The sequence below is a fragment of the Ascaphus truei genome, chromosome 3, assembly GCF_040206685.1.
Source record: "Ascaphus truei isolate aAscTru1 chromosome 3, aAscTru1.hap1, whole genome shotgun sequence".
NCBI classification, from domain to species: Eukaryota; Metazoa; Chordata; class Amphibia; order Anura; family Ascaphidae; genus Ascaphus; species Ascaphus truei.
Genome location: NC_134485.1, coordinates 28,359,357 through 28,381,084, shown reverse-complemented (window position 1 = coordinate 28,381,084; position 21,728 = coordinate 28,359,357). Strand labels below are relative to the sequence as shown.

Here is a 21,728-nt window from a genome sequence, read left to right as displayed (position 1 = left end):
AAAGGCCCCACTACGTCTATGCTGTTTATTGCCATTAAAAACATTAACAACTAAAAAAGCAAACAAACTGCATGAGAACATCCTGAGATGTTGTGCATAATCCCCGCCCCTCATTTTATTTCTCAATCGTTTATATGCATTGTAAATCAAAACACACATTGTGTTTTCTTAAGCTGAAGATTCAATTGAGTAATCAAATGCAATTCTCATTAATTAAGGTTTTAATGCTATAGTGAAATACACTAGAAAACCAGGAAGCTTATATCAAAGTCAAGTAAGGAGCTAGAACCATTACTGGCTGTTGTACTAACGCAATGTTCATCATCCTGATTTTGCTCACATTAAGAAGTTCTGCATAGTTCAATTATTTTATTTAAATTACATATAGTAAAATGTAATAATGTTGTAATTGCCCTTAACATTGGAAATATAGAACTCAATGACAATCATCCTCTAATAAGGATGCACAGAGCCGACTGTGAACATAGCACAATAAATAGCATTTTGCAGCGATTTCAAGCTCTGGAGATTAAATGTAAATGTTTGAAAAATAAAAAGACCAGAAGTGTGTGTGAAGAGTCCCATAATACCATTTTGCCCTGAAAAATAAATAAATCAATGATATAATCCTTTGTACGGTGCAGATTTTATCTGTTGCTGATGGAGTATGTCCCAGGTGTCTTTGTAATTAATTTATGCTAGCCGTTGTGAGCATTATTATTTTGTCTATATTTAGCAGACAGGAGGGATTTTATTTTTGTTAGTGAGCAGTGCTGTAACATAGCATCAGCAAAATGGAAAAGATAAGAAAGCCCTGAGGAGTAATGATATCTAATTGTAAAGATAGGCCAATTAACAATATACCCCTTGCATCGATCAGATGGATCTTCTTAAACAGTTAATACAGGTTTCAGTGAACATATTTATTTTTAAAGAGGAGAAAGAATATCGGTGATGACTTTATTCTCACCTCTAGCCCAAAGAAAGCCTGGACGCTGTTGGTTCTGTCCAGGCAATCCAAGCAGTTCGCTCTGATGCTTCCACTTTGTGTTCTAAAATTAGAGGAATAATGAAAAGCATTGTGAACAAACTCCATTGTGGACATTACTATTTATCTGCAATCCCCCCTGTGGACAATGTCGAGGCAGAGGTGTACAGCATGTATATTATGTAAGCCGTTTCTTTAGGATAGGAGAGAATTGTTTTACCGTAATTTTCTTTTCCTGGAAGGTCTTTCCATGGCAGTGCTCACCAATGGGTTAAGTTCCACCCTACTGCTGAGATAACACAGAAATAGTATCACCTGCGGGAGGCCCTATAAATAGCCACACCTTTCCTCCCCAGGTAGTCTTATGATGCACAAGCTGAAACATAATATATACACGTTAATATCGTACATCAAATGTTATTGGGTGGGAATTTGGTGAGCAATTTCATGGAAGGACCTTCCAGGAAAAGGAAATGACGACAAGATCTAAACCAATTTTCTCCTTTCCGGTTAGTCCCCATAGCAGTTGTCACCCATTGGGACTTGCCAAAGCTGTACCCGTAAACAAAAAGGGGGAGCTCCACATAATTACCTCCCAAAACTTAACAGTAAATCAAAGTTTCTTTATTAAGACGAAACAATGGACTGAAGGACTTTCCTGCCAAAGCAGGTGTCTGACGAGGCATGTACATCCACATGATCGTACTTTATAAGTCTGTGCATAGAAGTCCAAACTGCTGCCTTGCATAACAGGAGAAGCTTCTGCCTTCGGAATGGGACATTTGGTCACGGGTAAATGGCCACCATGGTTTGGCCGCAGACTGACTCTGCGCCGCAGCCGATACGCTGCTGGAATCCCCGCAGCCGGATGCTTCTATGGCAAGTTTTATTATGGTTTAGGGTTGAGGATTCATTTAAAGGATTTTAGTGCTTAGGGTAGGGGGTTAATTTAAGGGTTTTGGTACTTAGGGTAGGGGGTTGTAGGGTAAGGGCGTGGGGTAGTGGGTTATAGGGTAAGGGTTCAATGTAGGGTGTTTTAGGGTAAAGTCTTAGGGTAGGAGGTTTAGGCACTTATTTTAGTGGCGAATTGGCCAGTGGCGGCAGGTTCCGGCAGTGGAGTACGTCGAGGTGAAGCACTGGCGGCCATTTGAACGCTGCGAAACGGCCTCGACCAAATGCCCTAGACTGTCTGCCTTTGCTGCCCAACATGCAGCCATCGCCCTTGTAGAATGTGCCTTGACCAGCTCTGGAGTTGTTCTCTTCTGCATGTTGTATGCTTTATTGATAGCATTACAATCCAATGGTTTACCGTTACCTTTGAGGCTGCTTGCCCTTTCCTTCCTCCCGTTGGGAGCACAAATAAATCTTATTTCCTGAAATTAGTCGTTCTGGCAAGATACTGTTGAAGATACCTTACTACATCCAGTGTGTGCAATTCCCATTTCTGATCGCTCTAAAGATTCTGACAAAATAACGGTAAAATCAATTGTTGATTAAGTTGGAAGGGTGAAACCACCTATGTGAAACAAAAATGACCTGCGCTCCTTAGTGATCAGTGATAGGTGATAGTGACTTAAAAATAATAAATTACAACCTGATTGGGGTGAGGTTTTATGCTGCTGTTCAATTAGGATGGCTCAGCACACCAGGCTACATGGAAACAGAAAAAAGACAGCGCAAAAAAACCATAGTGTAGTATATTAAAAAGTTCCATTTATAAGGTGGGGGTGAGTGTTGCACGTACATCAATAAACAAAGTTAACATCATGACATGTTAGGGACATGTAACCACTCGACGGGGACAGCAGGACACGAACAGGTGTAGCTTGGACGTCCTCCCTCTAGCTGCTGGTATCCAGGAACGGTGTGGGAAGCTCCACTTTGGGAAGCCTTCCCGTGTGCTAAAGGTACTTCGGGCGGCGGTTCAGAAGGGGTGATCTCATGGAACGCGCCCTTCATTTTCTATTTCTACTCCCACTGCGGTTTTATTATATTGCACTTGTTTTGTTTGGGACTTGTTCGGGACTTTCCTAACCACTCGATAAGCTATCAGTGAGGAAAGACGCAGTAAGACGCGACCGGCTGAGAGACGCCGCCAGATGACGTCAGACGTAAGCGTGGACTAAACCGGAAGCGACCAGGAGATCACCCCTTCTGAGCCGCCGCCCGAAGTACCTTCAGCACACGGGAAGGCTTCCCAAAGTGGAGCTGCACACACCGTTCCTGGATACCAGCAGCTAGAGGGAGGACGTCCAAGCTACACCTGTTCGTGTCCTGCTGTCCCCGTCGAGTGGTAACATGTCCCTAACATGTCATGCTGTTAACTTTGTTTATTGATGTACGTGCAACACTCACCCCCACCTTATAAATTGAACTTTTTAATATACTACACTATGGTTTTTTTGCGCTGTCTTTTTTCTGTTTCCATAAAACCACCTATGGTAAGAATTGCTGGACTGGTCTTGGTTAAACATGTCCTGGTGAAATATCAGGAATGGCTCCTTGCATCTTGATAATTTTGCATGCCGATGTTACTACTATTAATAGTACCGCCTTAAGTGTTAAATCTATGTCTGAATTCTGTTGAAGCGGTTCAAAGGGAGCGCTTGTCAAAGTATGTAGGACAAAGTGTAAATCCCAGGCGGGAATTGGATCCTTAAATTGTGGTCTAATTTTCTTGAAGGCTTGAAAAAAAACCTCATTATGAGATCCACCGCAGCCAATTGTCTTACCTATAATGCAGACAATGCCGAAATTTGTTCCTTCAGGGAACCAACACTGAGCCCTGCCTCCAAGCCCTCCCGTGAAATTCTAGGGTTGCTGAAAGAGGTGGATCCAAAAATGTTATATTCTGACGTTCACAGCAGTGAAAGAAGAGTTACCAAATTCTGTAATACACCATATTCTGTATGAAATGCTCTCCCTGCCGGAAGAGGCAGGCAGGAGATGGTACGCAGTGGCAGGCCACCAGCGTTGATCAGAAGAGCAGCTGGCGGAGAGAGAGGAGAAAGAGAGAGGAGAAAGAGAGAGGAGAGGAGAAGAGAGATTCCATAGGGCCCATTCTCCAAGTGCAGAACTTCACTCACCGCTTTAACGAGAGGTTCAATGAGCCCCAAATCAAACACTGACAATTCCTCTATGGAATAGTCATCTGATGATTCAGGATCTGTCTCCATGCTGCAGAATTGTTCTTCTTCCAACTAATCAGAGGAGGAGTTCTGTAGTCTCTCCAGACTGGTATGTGACCTTGTGCATTTTTTACCTTTGTTTGCAGACGTGGAGGATACCACCTCAATTCCCAGTGTTACGGCGTCCTTTATCCACAACATGAAACATGGCTCCACATGTTACTTTGCTGCTTCCTTGAGGCAGTCCTCACAAGTTTCTATTGTACAAACTGTTTGTTATTTTTACAGGCAGAGCAATATTTAGTTTTCCTTGCAGCATTCTTCTTAATGGTAGACTCAGAAGCCAATTTAACTCCACCTTCCTCTGGCTCTATACCTGCAGCACTGATAGACGTGCAGGTGAATTGTAGCCATCTCTTTTTTGAAAAACAAAAATGGAGCAAAAACAGAACACACTAACTAGGCTTACCTTGTACTTTTAGGGCAAGCACGTTAATTAGACTACCAGGTTATTTTGGCACAATTTCCAACCTCTGCAAGCTTTCCAGCTTCTGAGCAGTCCTTCTAATGTCTGGACAATTTTCTCCTGCTTGTGCAGGCTCCTTTGAGTGTATGCCAGCGGTGTTCACTGGTCAAACATGTATTTTCCTAAAGGGCCGCGTGTCTTTCGCCTGACGCGTCACATCCGCCCCTCCCCCCGCCACGTGGTAGCGTCCACCCAAGCTGACGGGAGGGCTGTGTGTGCAGGCGCTTCAGCGGGTGTCTGCAGACTGACTGCAGCGGTTTACCCTCGCAATACTTTGCAGCATAGCCGGCTGGTCGGCTCCACGGACTGGAAACTCCTTGGAGTGTGGGACGTCCGGGCTTCAGTGGGAGAGAGGCCAGAACTCCCCTGGATCAACTACCTAAGGCAGTCAGGTAAGCCCTAAAATGTAATCTTCCAAAACACAACAAACACTACCTCAGCTAACACAGGACAGAAAAAGACTACCTGGGGAGGAAAGGTGTGGCTATTTATAGGGCCTTCCACAGGAGTAAATCTTTCAGTCCTATCTCAGCAGTAGGGTGGAACATAGCCAATTTTTGACCACTGCCATCGGGAATACAAGAAGGTTTCTTTTCTTCTTCCATAATACAAAAAGAATATCAAAACAATCCATAAAAAAATCACAGAGGATTAAGATTTACACACAAATTGAATACTGTATTTAAAGCAAGTCAGGACATAGATTACAAGTGGGCTACAAAACATGGGGAATAACTTACACTGTAGCTTGACCAAGCATGTAAAAGAGTAGAAATCCCTTTTTTGTGCAATGTAGTAACAAAGGAGGGAGAGGGAGTATGTGGCATGATACATTTTATTGGAACAAGTGGTTGATATGTTACAAGCTTTCCAACCTCTCAGGGTTCTTCATCGGGTTCTACTCTGGGAGGTTTGAAAGCTTGTAACATATCAACCACTTGTTTCAATAAAATGTATCATGCCACCTACTCCTTCTTTGTTACTACGTGGAAGGACCAACCCACCCTTTGCTTATTGGTGCAATAAATTCATACACAAATATTTAATTACAATTAATAAATTGCCATTCATGATACAATTCATACGGTACCATTTGTTTTTGGACATACAATCACCGCCGTAAAACACATGAGAAATGAAAAAAAAAAAAATACATGAAAATGTGATGGGTGACCATGCTAACATTCTGCAGATCAACATTTACATAAGAATAAAAATACTTATTTGGGCTTTAAAAAAAAACAACCAAAATGAAATAAGATCTAAAATGGTTCAAACCTGTGAACTCCGTTCTTGTCAAGATAAAAAAAGCCACACTCTCCCAAGAACATCTGGACCTTCGGTTTAAGGACGCTATGGAGTTTTTCAGCTTTCCCACCTCTAACCATCTGATGATAGTCGAAGTTCACCATCTGAATATCTGCAACATGTTCCGATGCTTTTAAGTGATTCTGGAAAGGACAAGGCATAAAAACAAATAACACTGGATACAGATGGCATACCCTTGGCAACGTATATTTTGGTAGCAGTATAGTTGGCTCAGTCATCTGATTAACACAGAGAATTTCCTTTTTTTGCCACAAGAAATTCCGGGAAAAAAAATCATTGAGCTCCCAAAAGCAACTAAGAAGGTGGGCCTCCATTTGAATCTCAGCCAGAGCAATGTTATGTTTAACAAACTTGTCAACTCTACAAAGATCGAAACACATGGAAAAGAACTAGAAGTCAAAAACAACCAGTAGGTATTAATGGATGGAATCTATAAAAAAATAAATAAAGCAGTGCACGTCGCACGTGGCTCCATAGTGTAAAATCTTATTTCTCAGATAAAGATCAGTTTCAGTTCCAAACAAATGAAAGGAAAGAGCTCGTCACAATAGAAGGGGGGAGAATTATCAGGTGTGAGTTTCTATAACCCCGTCCTCAGCGTCGGCTGGGATGTTTGCAGGGCTCGGTGCAGGGACATGTGCGGGGCCTCGGCTCTTACCTTCTCCGGCAGCATCTACTCCCGGCATCTTTCAGTCATCATGGTGCCGCAACGTCGAATGGTGTTGCGTTGCCATGAGGTGTCACGTTATGGCAACGTGGAGTCACAGGGCGGCTTCTCAAGGTAACAAGACGTCACATGGTGTCGTGACGCCATTGGACATTGCAGGGCCATCATGACGGAACCATGCAGGTGATGCTGGGAGATGGTAAGAGTTACAGAGGTCCCGCGCTCTCCTCCGGCAATCAGTTTAATTGACGAGGGGGAGAGCGTGGGGCCTCTTACCGCGGGGCTGGGTGCAGTGGCACCGCCATTAAGCTGCCCCTGCTCGTTCTCATACACACTCATGGTTCCTCTGTTCTGGTGTTCTGATGTCAATCGTTCTTTCGAGACAGCTCCTTGTCATTTTTTTTTTTTTTTTTTACAATAGTAGACAACCCCTGAAGTTGTGTATACGACAAAACGCGTTAATTCTTCCCTTTCTATTGCTTGTAACAAACTCTCTCCTTTAATTTGTTTGTGAGTACAAATGATCTTATATAATCGGAGACATAAGATATTTTATACTATGGAGCCATGTGCGCTTCTCTATTTCTTTTTAGATGTGTTCATCTTGACGTGGTAGGTCAGAGCGGCTGCAGTGGACCCGCTAGCGATTCCATCTCCAAAGTCGGATTGATCGGAATACCAGCATCAACAATACCATCTGTTGTTCTTGATGTGGTTGAGGAGAGTGGCTATATTGGTCCTATTAGAGATTTCCTTTTAAAACTCAGCACCTGTGTTCATGAGCATTGTGAGATTAATCTTTTATCATCACATAATGGAAAAAGCTTAGAGTGGAAGTCCCACATTTTGTATTTACACACAGATCTATAGAGATTTTATTTAAAATATAATTTTTGTATGATGCACATATATACACACACAAATAAATAAAAATACAATATTTATATATTAGTAAGATTATTATATATCTGTATTTATAGTGATGTTAACTCTAGTTTAGTGCTGATTTTTTTCATCATCAATGGATGGGAACCTTTCCAATTAAATTATAAGGGATGGAGGAATGAAGATGGGATGGAGCGTATTTGGAAGAAACAGAACAATCTTTCAAGGGAACATTTCACAGTGCCTCAAGAGGAAAGCGTTCCACCAGTGTATTCTGCCCATGCTCATGAAAGAATGAGCAACTTAGACCCTAAATACGAAGATAACTCAGAAGCTTCAGACAACTCAAAGAAGTATAGGGAGATGTATGCTGGGTTATTACCTGAAGAGACAGGAAAAAGAACGAATGGGATAGAAATCAAAGAAGTCAGGGACATCATCAAAAGGGTGAAGAATTTAAAATCGTCAGTGGTCCGGAAGTATTGCATAGAACAGTGGTTTCAAACCTTTTTTTGGTTAAGGAACCCCAAGTGAAATTCTGAGGAAACCCCAACCATCTCTAGTAGCAACTCTGATCAGATGCATTGTAAATTCATCTGTATTTGATACAATTTTCAAATGACCAGAAAATTTCAGAGCACCCTTTAGGGATGCCCAGGGAACCCAAAGAGTTCCTAGGAACCATGGCTGAAAAACACTGGCATAGAGAAATAACCATTGTTGGGCAAATATAGAACTCAACAAGATTCCAATATCAGAAGACCAAGATGATAACCAAAAGGAAGATGGGAGGATGAAATCAGAAAAATTGTTGGCGCAACATGGAGAGGCTCGCAAGCACAGTACTTGGAAAACCATTGGGGGTGCCTTCATCTAGCATTGGATCGACAAGTGCTGATTGATATAGCTATAACTATATAGATATTCTCTCTTTCAAGAATTAACTAGAACTGAAGATGTAACCCTTTCATTGGTGAAGGGTCTAAAAACTCATTGCAGCAGTAGTTAAAATCAGAAACCTTCCTATTTACCTGAAAGGCTCTACTGAGCATGGTCTCTCCTTCTTTGGACCCAAGTAGGTTTACTATGACTTGATTACCATATAACCTTTTCAGAGTCTGGAAATGCCTGTTTGATAAAATACAGAAGTGAGCATTGCAGAACTGGAAAGAAGAATCTTTAAAAATAGACTGCAAAAGAACGGATATGAAAGTGAATACAAATTAAAGTATTTTATTGTACCTATCAAAAGCTGGTGCATTGGCTTCAAATCCCCTGGACATCCTTACACGATGCGATCCAACCTATCACATGGAGATGTGGAATTACATTAAAGGAAATGAAAAGCACCAGGTACAAGAGATATGTTACAATGCAAGCATTTCATACAATCCGTTTTAAAGTTGCCAAGTATAAACAGCCTGATCCATTAGAAATGCTAGACAAAACCCCCCTTATTTCTTATTTAATTCCCCCCTCAACCTCACAATTTGCTCTGCTTTTATGTCTTTAATGTCATTGTAGAATGTACCCTTCCCCTCCTCTTTTTACCATCTGTACCCACATACTTTTGAAAATGTCAATAATAAAAAAAAAAATGTGAAATAATGTTTTACAGGGAAACTCATTAAATGCTCCCCCAATTCTCTAAAACATACTGCTAACATATTTTACATCCTTTTAGAGAGTGACTAAGACTTGTCAGGCAATATATATAGCACAGCTGTACCAAGCATAATAAAATCAATTAAATCTGATAATCCACAAAAAAAAAAAACAGAATTCTGCCACTAATTACCGCCAAAAAAATATTTCTTATCTACTGCTTACTTGCAAACCAGGTTGTTCCCAAAACAGAGGAACCGATCCTCGAACTTGTATAAATGAAGAGACACAATCATCCAGGTAGACCACCTAGGGGGAAAAAATACGTCACTACACTATTAGGAAGGAAATATGTTACGTTTATCATATTTCAACAAATCGTGCGTTTACATCATATTTTCAGTCACTGGCTCTTTTACCCTATTTGCCTGGAAGGCATTCAAATACAAAACACAAAAGACTAAACTCTCCTCTTGACTTTGATTCATGTCATGGGGAGCGCAGATATGTGAAAAAATATATATAGAAAAAACACAGAAATAGTGTAATATGTCTAAAAATGGAAAGTTCACGTTTTGGCAGTTCTATAGTGTGTGTACTCACATACTCCAAATACTTTTAGGCATAACCATAAACTGTGGTAATGTTGTATCTTTAGACTTCTGATGTCTGATGTGTGGTACCCTTAGTATAGAAATTGAAACCACATAGCGAAGACTGATAAAATTATTTATCTAGGAAAGGTAAAATATTGCACTCGTGTGATGCTAGTTTTAAACAGGCATTTGGTAAATGAGACAGGTTAGCATCAGCTGGGGTGTATGGTGTGCACACCGCTCCTTTCCACAGCTCACCCGCGTCTCCTGCCTCTCGTCTGGGGCTGGCTCCTGCACTTCCTGATTGGAGTACACGGATGATCACCGGACTAGTAGCAGCTCAGCAAAAACCTCCGTCAGCGTCCTGCACAGCGGTGATAGTAGTCACTCAATGCATTTCACCCGAGTCTCCTGACGAAACCGGGTTCCGGAGAAACGCGTTGAGTGACTGTCTCATTTACCAAATGCCTGTTTAAAACTAGCATCATGCGAGTGCAATATTTTACCTTTCCTAGATAAAATTATTTAAACCTGCACGGGGTTTGGTTTGAGCTCCATTTTTTGATAAATCACTTTATTCACTTCTCTTGGCTTACCTGCTCAGTTTCCACAAAGTTGGCAACTTGACCAGCATCATTTGTTCCTCGTACATTGAACCTGGTCCCCGCTCTCTCGCAGCTCAGACGGGAAATAATGCATGCTTTGGCTTGTTTGTGAGCTGCATAAATCGTTCTAACCTCCACTCCGCCGCACATTAGGCGCAGAAGCCAGTCATCACAGTTTACGCCATAGTGCTTTAGATGTAAATGCAGAGACTGATTCCTATTTTTTTTTTAAAAATAAATAAAATAGCCCACGTCACATAGCATGTGATAGTAAATCAGAGTGGTAAGTTTTGTGAAGTATTAAACAATTCTGCCCAAAAAGATCCAAGGAACTTACCCGGAACTTAATCCCGCTTTGCACTATTATTTTTTGACAGTGGTGCAGGCCCTATCTTGGTTGAGGATACTGGACTGCGGTAGTCATTACTTGACAGACTATTATGCCATAGATCCACAATTCTGCATTGTACATTTTTGGCACAATTGTTCACCCTTTTTTTTTAACTTTTGATACTGAATATACATCACAAATCACTGTAACTTTATCTTGATAACATACTTATTTGTGCTATTCTACAGTGACTTATTATATTAAAACATGAATGTAAAGCGAGTCATTATTCCTGGACATAAATATCTGCCTTTGCCTTCTTCTCACTAAGGGGCGGATTCTATATCCGATCAAGTGGCCCGTTCACGGACAAAATTCCCCATTAAAGTCTATAGGGAATTTCGGCCCAAAACGGTTCAATCACCTGCTTCGCCACATCTAGAATCAGCCCCTAGGTGTCAATTAAAGCAGAAATCCCAACTTGATTTATTTTTTCAATGATTATTTTTTACACCATTTTATAACTGCGGGGTTCCCCATGGATGATCTATTTTTAATCTCTAGGTACCATCAGCCCCGTTCCAAGATATTTACCTTTTAATGGTTTACTTTTGGAAAATCAATATGGCAGCAAACTAAGCCTCACTTCCATGGGCCTATAGAAAGTCGCAATGTCATCAGAGTATAACAGGGGTGGCCAAACAGTGCTCAAAAACCACCAACAGTCCAAGTTTTAAGGATATCCCGGCGGTGGCACAGGTGGCTCTATCAAAATGATCATGCGTCGCGTGTATTATTGGTGTGAACCGCTATGTACATTAATGGCGCTATATAAATAAAGATATACATACATACATACATACATGATGGTGCCACTGATCGCGTCACCTTGCGGAAGCAGGGAAATCCTTAATACTGGGCCTGTTGGTGGCTTTTGAGGACTGAGTTTGGCCACCCCTGGAGTATCAATTTCTTCAAAGTGCAGGTCTCCTCTAAGACAGAGATACAAAGTAGAGCTCTACTCACAAGTTCATAATGCAATTCTCCATTTAATGTGACAGCCAAGAACCGTGGGAAGACCACGTTCCAGGTCCTGTATGGATCTTTCAACAGGTGATAAAAGGCCCATATGGGACCTGGAAAGTTGTCTTCCCACTGTTCTTGGCTGTCACATTAAATGGAGAACTTCATTATGAACTTGTGAGTAGAGCGCTCCTTTGTATCTCTGTCTTAGAGGAGACCTGCACTTTGAAGAATTTGTTTGTCTATGTTGCGCTGGCTGCAGGATTCTCCTCGCCTGAAACGGTTTCCCCGCACTTTGGAACTGCACCCCTGGGAGTAGAACATTCCTGCTTACTATTGGATGACCCTGGATGCCATCATTGCTGTTACTTTTATTTTAGGAAAAAGGAATGAAGATGGGGCACACGGATTTCCAAAATAAAGAGATTTATTAAAGCATACACAACGTTTCGACCCCAAGGTCTTTGTCAAGTGCAAAAAGCGGCTTTTGCACTTGACAAACACCTTAGGGTCAAAACGTTGTGTATGCTTTAATAAATCTCTTTACAGGCATACCCCGCATTAACGTACACAATGGGACCGGAGCATGTATGTAAAGTGAAAATGTACTTAAAGTGAAGCACTACCTTTCCCCCACTTATCGATGCATGTACAGTACTGTAATCATCATATACGTGCATAACTGATGTAAATAACAGATGTGTAACAGGCTCTATAGTCTCCCCGCTTGCGCACTGCTTCGGTACAGGTAGGGAGCCGGTATTGCTGTTCAGGACGTGCTGACAGGTGCATGCGTGAGCTGCCGTTTGCCTATTGAGCGAAATGTACTTACTCGCGGGTGTACTTAAATTGAGTGTCCTTAAACCGGGGAATGCCTGTATTTTGGAAATCCTTGCGCCCCATCTTCATTCCTTTTTGTATGCCGTGGATTGGATGCAGCCGATCGTACATTGATGGGAGCACCGGTAACTGCATCACTCTTTATCATATTGTGGTGTGCAGCATTTACACTTTGTTATATCACTTTTATTTTAGGGACAGGGTGGCCCCTGGAGAGACTATAGGAGTAGCCTAGCTCAGCTCCAGGAGACCTCTCGTTTTCAGTCAAAAAAAATAAAAATGTAATTGAATATTTTAATGTTAGAAATTAGAGTTTGTGGTAGCTACATCGCTTTCCTTGTCTCGTACTGGACGTTTTTGTAGATAAACGCATCTTAACTTTAATGTTGGCCTGTTAAAAAGGTGTCACCATGTAACAAGCCCAAACCAATTCAGGACCAATGCAAACACTTGAAATCTGCAATGTAGTTCTCAAATTAATTTTGTGGGTGCTTGCACCTTTCAGGGTTGACAAAAACTGATCAACTCACCAGAAAAATCTATTGTCCGTTCTTTGCTCTTGTGTGCTACGGTGTGCATTGAGACTGAGATCTAAACTGACTCCGGTAGAAGACCATGCAAAATAAAAACTGCCAGAGTTTAACACTTTGCGCACTTCTGCAATGCGATCTTCATCCATAGGATCCATTCGCAGGGAAATAAACTCAGTGCAAGTCACACGAAATACTTCGGAGTCCTGAATCTTCCCCACAGACATGCATCCAGTTACTAGCACTAGATAATGTGACATTGTGTCCCCTGTAAGGGGAAAAAAAGGGAGTATGGTTATCTGACGTATACATTGTTACCACATCATAAAAACCTGAAAAGCAAAAGTACTGTACATGACACTTTTATATCAAATAATTATGTAACAAGGATAACATGATGGGTCCAATAATCTCTACATAGGCATTTAGAGCTAGAGATTTAGCAGTAATCTTTCTACATTTATTTATTTATAAAATGTTTTACCAGGAAGTACATTGAGAGTTACCTCTCGTTTTCAAGTATGTCCTGGGCATAGTTAATATGACAAATAATACATGGTTACAAATACAGTTACATAAATGAACAGGGTATACATTATATACAATACATTGCATGCACAGTTAGAGAAGATGTATATTATAGGCGTATGTAACAGTTACAGACCAGATTAAAATGTGAGACAGCCTTAGTTTTGAAAGAACTTAAACTGGTGGTGGATGTGAGAGTCTCCGGTAGGTTGTTCCAGTTTTGGGGTGCACGGTAAGAGGAGGAGCGGCCAGATACTTTGTTGAGCCTTTGGACCATGAACAGTCTTTTGGAGTCAGGGAGGATTTGTTCCTGTAAAGTACACCTAGTTTGGCATAGGTTTTGGATGCCAGGGCATCAATGTGCATTCCGAATGTTAAGTGGGAGTCAAACCATATGACCAGGTTTTTAAAAAACTAGTAACATGAGTTAGGGTGGTGTTAGCGTTGGTTCTGATCTGGAGCTCAGTCACTGGAAGCTTTAAAAATTTAGTCTTGGTCCCAAATACCATTGTTACAGTCTTGTCAGTGTTTAAAAACAGTTTGTTTTGGGAAATCCAGTTTTCGAGTCTCAAAAAGTCAGACTGAAGTACGTGTTCAAGGTCGGAGAGGCTATGGCTGTGTGCATATAAGATTGTCATCTGCATACATGTGTATTGAAGCTTCCTTACAAGCTGTGGGAAGATCATTGATGAACACTGAGAAGGGTAGGGGCCCCAGAACAGAGCCTTGCGGGACGCCACAGGTGATATCCAGGGGGTTGGAGTTAGAGCCTGAGATGGACACATGTTGGGATCTACCTGATAGGTAGGACTGAAACCAGTTTAAAGCATGCTTCCCTATTCCAGAGCTCTGGAGTTTGTTAAGCAGGATAGCATGATCAACTGTGTCAAAAGTATTTGCAAAATCTAGGAATATTGCACCAGTGAGTTGACCACGTTCCATTCCACACTGGATTTCATTGCAAACTTTTAGCAGGGTAGGTACGGTAGAGTGTTTGGGGCGAAAGCCAGATTGGAATTGGCTAGGGAAATTTGTCTTGGTATAGTAATCGCTTAGTTGGGAGTGGACACATTTTTCCATGACTTTGGATAGCATTGGGAGAAGGGAGATTGGCCTGTAGTTTTAGACAGTGTTTTTGTCCCCACTTTTGAAGATTGGGACAACTCTAGCAGTTTTCCAGGTCTTAGGGATATGGCCTGCAGACAGGATAGAGTTGAGTTTCTAAATGTTCTAGTGAGGAGAACTTTAGGGCTTGATTGGGGCGGTTTAGTTTTCCTTACACAGTACACTATTGTATGGTCACTGAAAATGTCAGGAAGGATGCCAGAGGATTGGATTCTGCTGGGATTTGAGGAGAGAATCCAGTTAAGCAAGGAATGGTTGTGCGATTTCAGGTTTGTCCATGTGGGTTGGGAAATGAGTTGCGATAGGTTAAGCGATTTGATTCTGGATTTTGTGGTTTTTAGGGTCAAGCCAATTGAAGTTAAAATCCCCAAGAACTAGCAGCTCACTCTTTTCATTCAGAGAGGAAATGGAGCCAAGAAACTGGGTGATATCATACATATGTTCAGTTCTGCAAAGCCTCCTACACATGAAGCAAGAGGAAAAATGTATTACATCTCTCTAATTATATACTCGATTTATAAAATATGTAATTCTATATCAGAAGCAATTATACATAGTGCTGTATACATTAAAAGCAAATGTTTAACATAAATATAAAAGCATGAATAAAAGTACATAATTGATACTGTTCCAAGTTACACAATGCTCATCTTGCACAACAGATGTGCCAAATGTATTCACTTACCAAGATTTAGCCGTAAAACCCCCAACAGACCGTATGCATCCATGACTTTAGAATACATGTTCTTGATCGCTTCTTTTTCTGCTGATGCTGGAAGAAATAGCAAACAATTATTGCAGCACAGATCCACAGGACGGTTGTGATGTGGTATTGTGGAAATATTGGATTACAATAAAAGTGTTTTAAGAAAATGTCTACGTGAAAAAGTCTGTGTGTGTTATAAAAATGCCTATTGGTCATTGATAGGAGGCTTCACTTCGCAAAAAAAAATAAAAACTTTTTTTCTCCAGGACAAATATAAATACAACAACTCTTCTCTACCCATTCGAGCCTGAAAGCCATATTTCTAGTCACCCAATACCAAATGAAATCTGCAATTGTGCTTTCTGACTGTTTCCTATTTTTTTCAACAAACTGGCTTTATTGAAAGGGTTAAGCATGCCTGCCAAGCACTTCAAGTCCTGTCACTTGGATATTAGTCTAGTCTCTCTCTCTAACCAAGATGCTCTTCAACTGTCATTTTGGCAGCCTCTATATGCCTATTTATCCTAAAGAATAATGATATCAGAGCTACCAGAGCCTGCAGTATAAGAGTTACTGTATAACACCAAAACATTGCTATGGTCATGCGCAGTAGTATTTGTGCAAGAAAGGAAATAGCTCCTACAATGTGTGCTGCCTGAACAGTTTCCTGGTACCCAAGGTGAGCCACTGCAGCTAATGCAGTTGCACCTTGAAGACGTGTTTAGGAGGAAGCCCCTAAGCCGGATAAAGACATACACGGGCAGGGGACCAAGGTGGCTGGGGTTCCACATTCATTATTTTCAGGCTGGATGCCACCCCAATTTGGCTGTCTATTTTCTGTGGGGCAGCAGCCTGAGTACTGGGGGAAAAAAATTACTTGCTTACATTTCCAGGTGTCACTATGTAACAGGAATGCTCCTTGACACAGAGGCACGGCCAGTGTCACTCTTGCTGACCTTCCGCTGCTGTACGCTCTGTACAAGTGAAAACCCTGGAAGGGGATATAGCTACACTTTTCCCTTCAGCTTTTTACTTTGAGAAAGAGAACAGGCTTCCCCAGGTCAGTCATGATAACCGTTTGCAGTGACTGGAGCAGGAGAACCGTAGGATTAGCCGACGCTCACCAGACGTATTTGATCCATCATCAGAACGGTAACATGTATCCCGAACATGCCCGGTCCAACCAATGTGTCCTTGCTATACGTGCATATTATACCACTTTAATATTTATACTTATATCTGTACTATTTTACACTAGGAGATGACGTGCGCTATCTTTTCTTCACATGTGATCTTTATGGTGTTGAGCCATCATTACTGACGAGCAGCAGACCCCATCACTTAAAAAGGTTAAAAAGTATTTTTCCTTTGGTGCACATATATGGTTTAACCAGTATTTTATATGAGGTATTATATATAAAGCACAATCACATTCACATAAGTTAATTTTACAATTTGTGCGCAGTATTCTTTTTATTTCTTTAACAGTCATGATCACACCTATTGTTCCTTCACCACGGCTAGTAGCAGAACACGGTTCCAGAAAGCACTAGGGATATTGACGTGAATATTATGGTTATGAAACAGAGGATGAATTGCTGCCCTTCTCAACATGCACTCTAATTGTAGTGCCAAAAAAAAGGTACAGTTATCTACCCAAGGTCATGTGCTGGCAACTCATCTCAACATAGCCTTTACCAAGTCATCCCATCAATAAACTACAGTCTCCATGTGTATCAAGTATCATGCCTCTGCTAGTGGCAATACAGATCAGAAACAAAACAGATTAAATTACTACCTGAGCACATTCGCATGTCTCAGACAGGTCTGCAAACCTGCTTTTCCCCATCATCTCTTAGCACAGAGGGGCGCAAACTTTTTTCCCTGCGCCCCTCCCCCCCCCACGTCGGCGTCATGTTGACGCCGCGTTGCCATGGCGACGCGTGTGAGAAGCCGCCGGAGCCAAGGTAAGTTAGGTTTACAGAGGCCCTGCAGCTCCCCCGGCACTTAATTTAAGTGCCTTCGGGAAGCGTGCGGGGCCTCTGTAAACCCCGCGCCCCCCTGCACTCAGTCTCGCGCCCCCCAGTTTGCGCATCACTGTCTTAGCATACAGTACAATGCTGCCACTGCAGCCAGGGATTCTGGGAAATAACATGAAAATGAACACAGAGCCACCTTTTACTTCATGTCCATTTTAACATGGACATACATACATACATACATACATACGTAGAAAGAGAAATCTCTGCTTCTGTTTGAGAAATCCCAAAGCCTGGTAACACTAAAGTAAACCTTGTAACCTGTGAGGGGAATGTCCCAAGATTAAGAATGAATCTTCATTCAATAGGTGTGCATGATGAGAGAACCTCACGTTGAGTCTGCCATGTGGACTTACTTTGGTGACTGCTGCCTCTGTCCTTAAATCCAAGATAGGCACAATAGAGGTTTTGGTTTTCCTACTGGCAGTGTCAGATTTCAAAATTAGGCCGGGGCCTAGGGTGGCAAAATTTGGGGGCGGCAATTGCTTTTGCCACACCTCTTGGGCCTATCGGACCAAATGGGAATGCACTTGCCTGTGCCAGCCACCTCCTTTCTGCCGCCCTCCTGCTCCTTTGGAATCCCAGCGTTAAATGACGCTGCGGATGTCACGAACGTGACGTCACACGGAATCTCGGTGCCATGGCAGCGTGACGTTGCGGCGTCAAATGTTGAGTTTCCATGGCAACGTGCGGTCATGCAACGCCACGTTCGTGAAGTCCGCGGCGTCATTTGAAGCTGGAATGCCAAAGAAGAACGAGGGCGGCAGAAAGGAGGCGACTGACACAGGCAAGTGCCTAGGGACTGCCTACTGTGGTTTAGAGGTGGATAAGGGGCATTAACCCTTTCCGGTCAAATGTTGGCAGCTGACACCGGAGGTAGGTGGGGGGTGCGGCTGTGAGAGTGCAGTGAGTGCAGTGAGTGCAGTGAGTGCAGTGAGTGCAGTGAGTGCAGTGAGTGCAGTGAGTGCAGTGAGTGCAGTGAGTGCAGTGAGTGCAGTGAGTGCAGTGAGTGCAGTGAGTGCAGTGAGTGCAGTGAGTGCAGTGAGTGCAGTGAGTGCAGTGAGTGCAGTGAGTGCGCGAAAAAATAAAGCTGTGTTTTTTTTTTTTTTCCCCCCCCCCCCGAAAATTAAATTAGATTTACTGGCGCACTTAATGAAAATTAATTGGACCGCAAAGGGTTAAGAGCTGACACAGGCTCACAGCTGCTATAGTTAATGGCAACATAAAATGCTCTTATATGGCTCCATTTTCTATATTTGAACTGTGTTTATGGAGCATTCGGTTTATCACAAAAAAAAAAAAGAAAAAAAAAAAAAAAAGAAGAAACAATCTCCCACAGCTAAAATTATTAATGCAATATGCCTGCCAGAATTACACAATGTTAAAAAAAAAAAAAAAAAAAATGCTATGCAATATGTTTCAGACCTCTAGCCTAAATAGTGAAACTGAAGAGAAAAAAAAAATGCAACTCAGAAGATAGCCAAAATTACATAAAAACAAATTGCAGACAAAAAATAAACCCCAGCATCTTCCACACTGCACAGAAATATAACAAGGTCAACAGGTAAAAGCCTGCACATGCATTTCAAGGACAAACCCTCCCTACGATTAAAGTGAACTAATTCCAGTGACATCTCAGTGCCCAGGACATACTTGAAAACGAGCGGCAACGCTCAATGTATAACTTCCTGGTAAAACATTTTACTGTATGATCAGCAAGTGCTTGAAGAGCCAGAGTTCTCTGCTCACCGCCTCTTAACTTTAACGGGTACCCCGATACTGAAAGGGTGGGTGGGATAAGCGTAAAGAAAACACTTGATTGACAAGCACTTCCCCATTCAGAGGCTCCTAAGAAATACAGCTTGTTACTAGACAGTCTAATTATTATTTTCTGGGTGACTATGTGGATTGAACTTTTAAATACTACCTTTACTTAAAACATATTCTTTATTTCAAAAGATTACAAAAAAAAAAAGGTAATAACTGTCATACCAATTCCATTCCCAAAATTTCAACAATTGTAAAGGGGGGGAAAACAGTACGACAGCAACATGCATTCATTAAAATAACTGTTGCATACTAAATGTGAAGGACATTAAGAATTCATGGTGGATAACAAATACATAAATTATAGTGGACATTTTCTCTAAAATTCATATGAAATGGCACGTCCCATTCTTTAATTAAACCACAAATAATATGGGTATTTAATGTCAAAATCCTGTAAAAGTCTGTTTTAGACCGCTTAGAAATTGTAAAGCTATAGTACATGTCCCAGGAATATATTTTTGAACAGGTATCATCTCTTTGATGTGTATACTGATATCAGTCATAATACAACACACAATGTTGTGAGATTAGATGCTCCACACGTCCTTTCACAAATCACAGAAGAGATTATATAACATTGGGTATTCAAAATGTATTGACTTATTCTCTGCAAAAAAAGCATCTAATTTATTGCAAACCATACTGTGAAGTAGAACACCCTGTGGAAATGGCACTTAACGGAGGGATATATCTTATACTATATTAGTGAAAGCACTGTATGTTTGCCTGCCTGCCTGCCTGCATGCATGCATGCCTGCCTGCTGGATGTCCGGTGTCCCTAGCGGCAATCTCATTGGTCCCTTGGCCCGCCCGCCCCCGCACACCTCTCATTGGCCTCACACACTCACACCACCCCCTTGGCCCGCCCCCCACACCTCTCATTGGCCTGAGGCGGAGTGACGGGCCAAAGGTCCAAAAAAATAAATAAAACACACACACACACACACACACACACACACACCTCTCTCCCCTCTCCAAATCACCTCTTCCCCCTCCCCAGCGGCATCATCTCTTCCCCCTCCCCAGCGGCATCACCTCTTCCCCCTCCCCAGCGGCATCACCTCTTCCCCCTCCCCAGCGGCATCACCTCTTCCCCCTCCCCAGCGGCATCACCTCTTCCCCCTCCCCAGCGGCATCACCTCTCCCCCCTCACCGCTCCAAATCACCTCTCCCCGCTCCAAATCACCTCTCCCCGCTCCAAATCACCTCTCCCCCCTCCCCGCTCCAAATCACCTCGCTTCCCGCAGCTGCCACGCGGCGCGTAAGATGGCGGACCCCCTTCCTCCCTCGCGGCGCCGAGTCAGACGGTGGCGGCGCCCGGAAGTACAGGTAGGTGTCGCTCCCCACCTCCGGCGCCAAACGGAACTGAGAAAGGGCGCATCAACTGAGGTGTGTGTGTGTGTGTGTGTGTGTGTGTCACTGTCCACTGCCCCCCCCTCCTGTCCACTGCCCCCCCCTCCTGTCCACTGCCCCCCCCTCCTGTCCACTGCGTCCCCCCTCCTGTCCACTGCGTCCCCCCTCCTGTCCACTGCCCCCCCCCCTGTCCACTGCCCCCCCCCCTCCTGTCCACTGCCCCCCCTCCTGTCCACTGCCCCCCCCCTCCTGTCCACTGCCCCCCCCCCTCCTGTCCACTGCCCCCCCCCCTCCTGTCCACTGCCCCCCCCTCCTGTCCACTGCCCCCCCCCTCCTGTCCACTGCCCCCCCCCTCCTGTCCACTGCCCCCCCCCTCCTGTCCACTGCCCCCCCCCCTCCTGTCCACTGCCCCCCCCCTCCTGTCCACTGCCCCCCCTCCTGTCCACTGCCCCCCCCTCCTGTCCACTGCCCCCCCCCCTCCTGTCCACTGCCCCCCCCCCTCCTGTCCACTGCCCCCCCCCTCCTGTCCACTGCCCCCCCCCTCCTGTCCACTGCCCCCCCCTCCTGTCCACTGCCCCCCCCTCCTGTCCACTGCCCCCCCCCCTCCTGTCCACTGCCCCCCCCCCTCCTGTCCACTGCCCCCCCCCCTCCTGTCCACTGCCCCCCCCCCTCCTGTCCACTGCCCCCCCCCTCCTGTCCACTGCCCCCCCCCCTCCTGTCCACTGCCCCCCCCCCTCCTGTCCACTGCCCCCCCCCTCCTGTCCACTGCCCCCCCCCTCCTGTCCACTGCCCCCTCCCTCCTGTCCACTGCCCCCCCCCTCCTGTCCACTGCCCCCTCCCTCCTGTCCACTGCCCCCCCCTCCTGTCCACTGCCCCCCCCTCCTGTCCACTGCCCCCCCCCTCCTGTCCACTGCCCCCCCCCTCCTGTCCACTGCCCCCCCCCTCCTGTCCACTGCCCCCCCCCTCCTGTCCACTGCCCCCCCCCTCCTGTCCACTGCAGGAAATGCAGGGGGAGGAATCCATGCCTTTGAGGCGCCCCCCCCCTCCCTTTGACGCCCCCCCCTCCCTTTGACGCCCCCCCCCCCTCCCTTTGA

At 43.8% G+C, this 21,728-nt stretch overlaps 1 protein-coding gene across 9 annotated transcripts in view; it reads right to left on the bottom strand.

Moving 5' to 3' along the window:
- SYNJ1 (synaptojanin 1) overlaps positions 1–21,728 on the bottom strand; it is a 79,616-nt gene that overhangs the window by 44,242 nt on the left and 13,646 nt on the right. For all 9 annotated transcript variants that reach the window (XM_075593872.1, XM_075593873.1, XM_075593876.1 and 6 more), the window contains exons 3-10: positions 15,392–15,478; positions 13,054–13,321; positions 10,321–10,546; positions 9,354–9,437; positions 8,766–8,827; positions 8,555–8,651; positions 5,921–6,093; positions 971–1,052 (exon numbers count right to left, since the gene is read on the bottom strand). In XM_075593872.1, the coding sequence (XP_075449987.1) occupies positions 971–1,052; positions 5,921–6,093; positions 8,555–8,651; positions 8,766–8,827; positions 9,354–9,437; positions 10,321–10,546; positions 13,054–13,321; positions 15,392–15,478 (1,079 nt within the window). The remainder of the gene's footprint in view (positions 1–970; positions 1,053–5,920; positions 6,094–8,554; positions 8,652–8,765; positions 8,828–9,353; positions 9,438–10,320; positions 10,547–13,053; positions 13,322–15,391; positions 15,479–21,728) is intronic.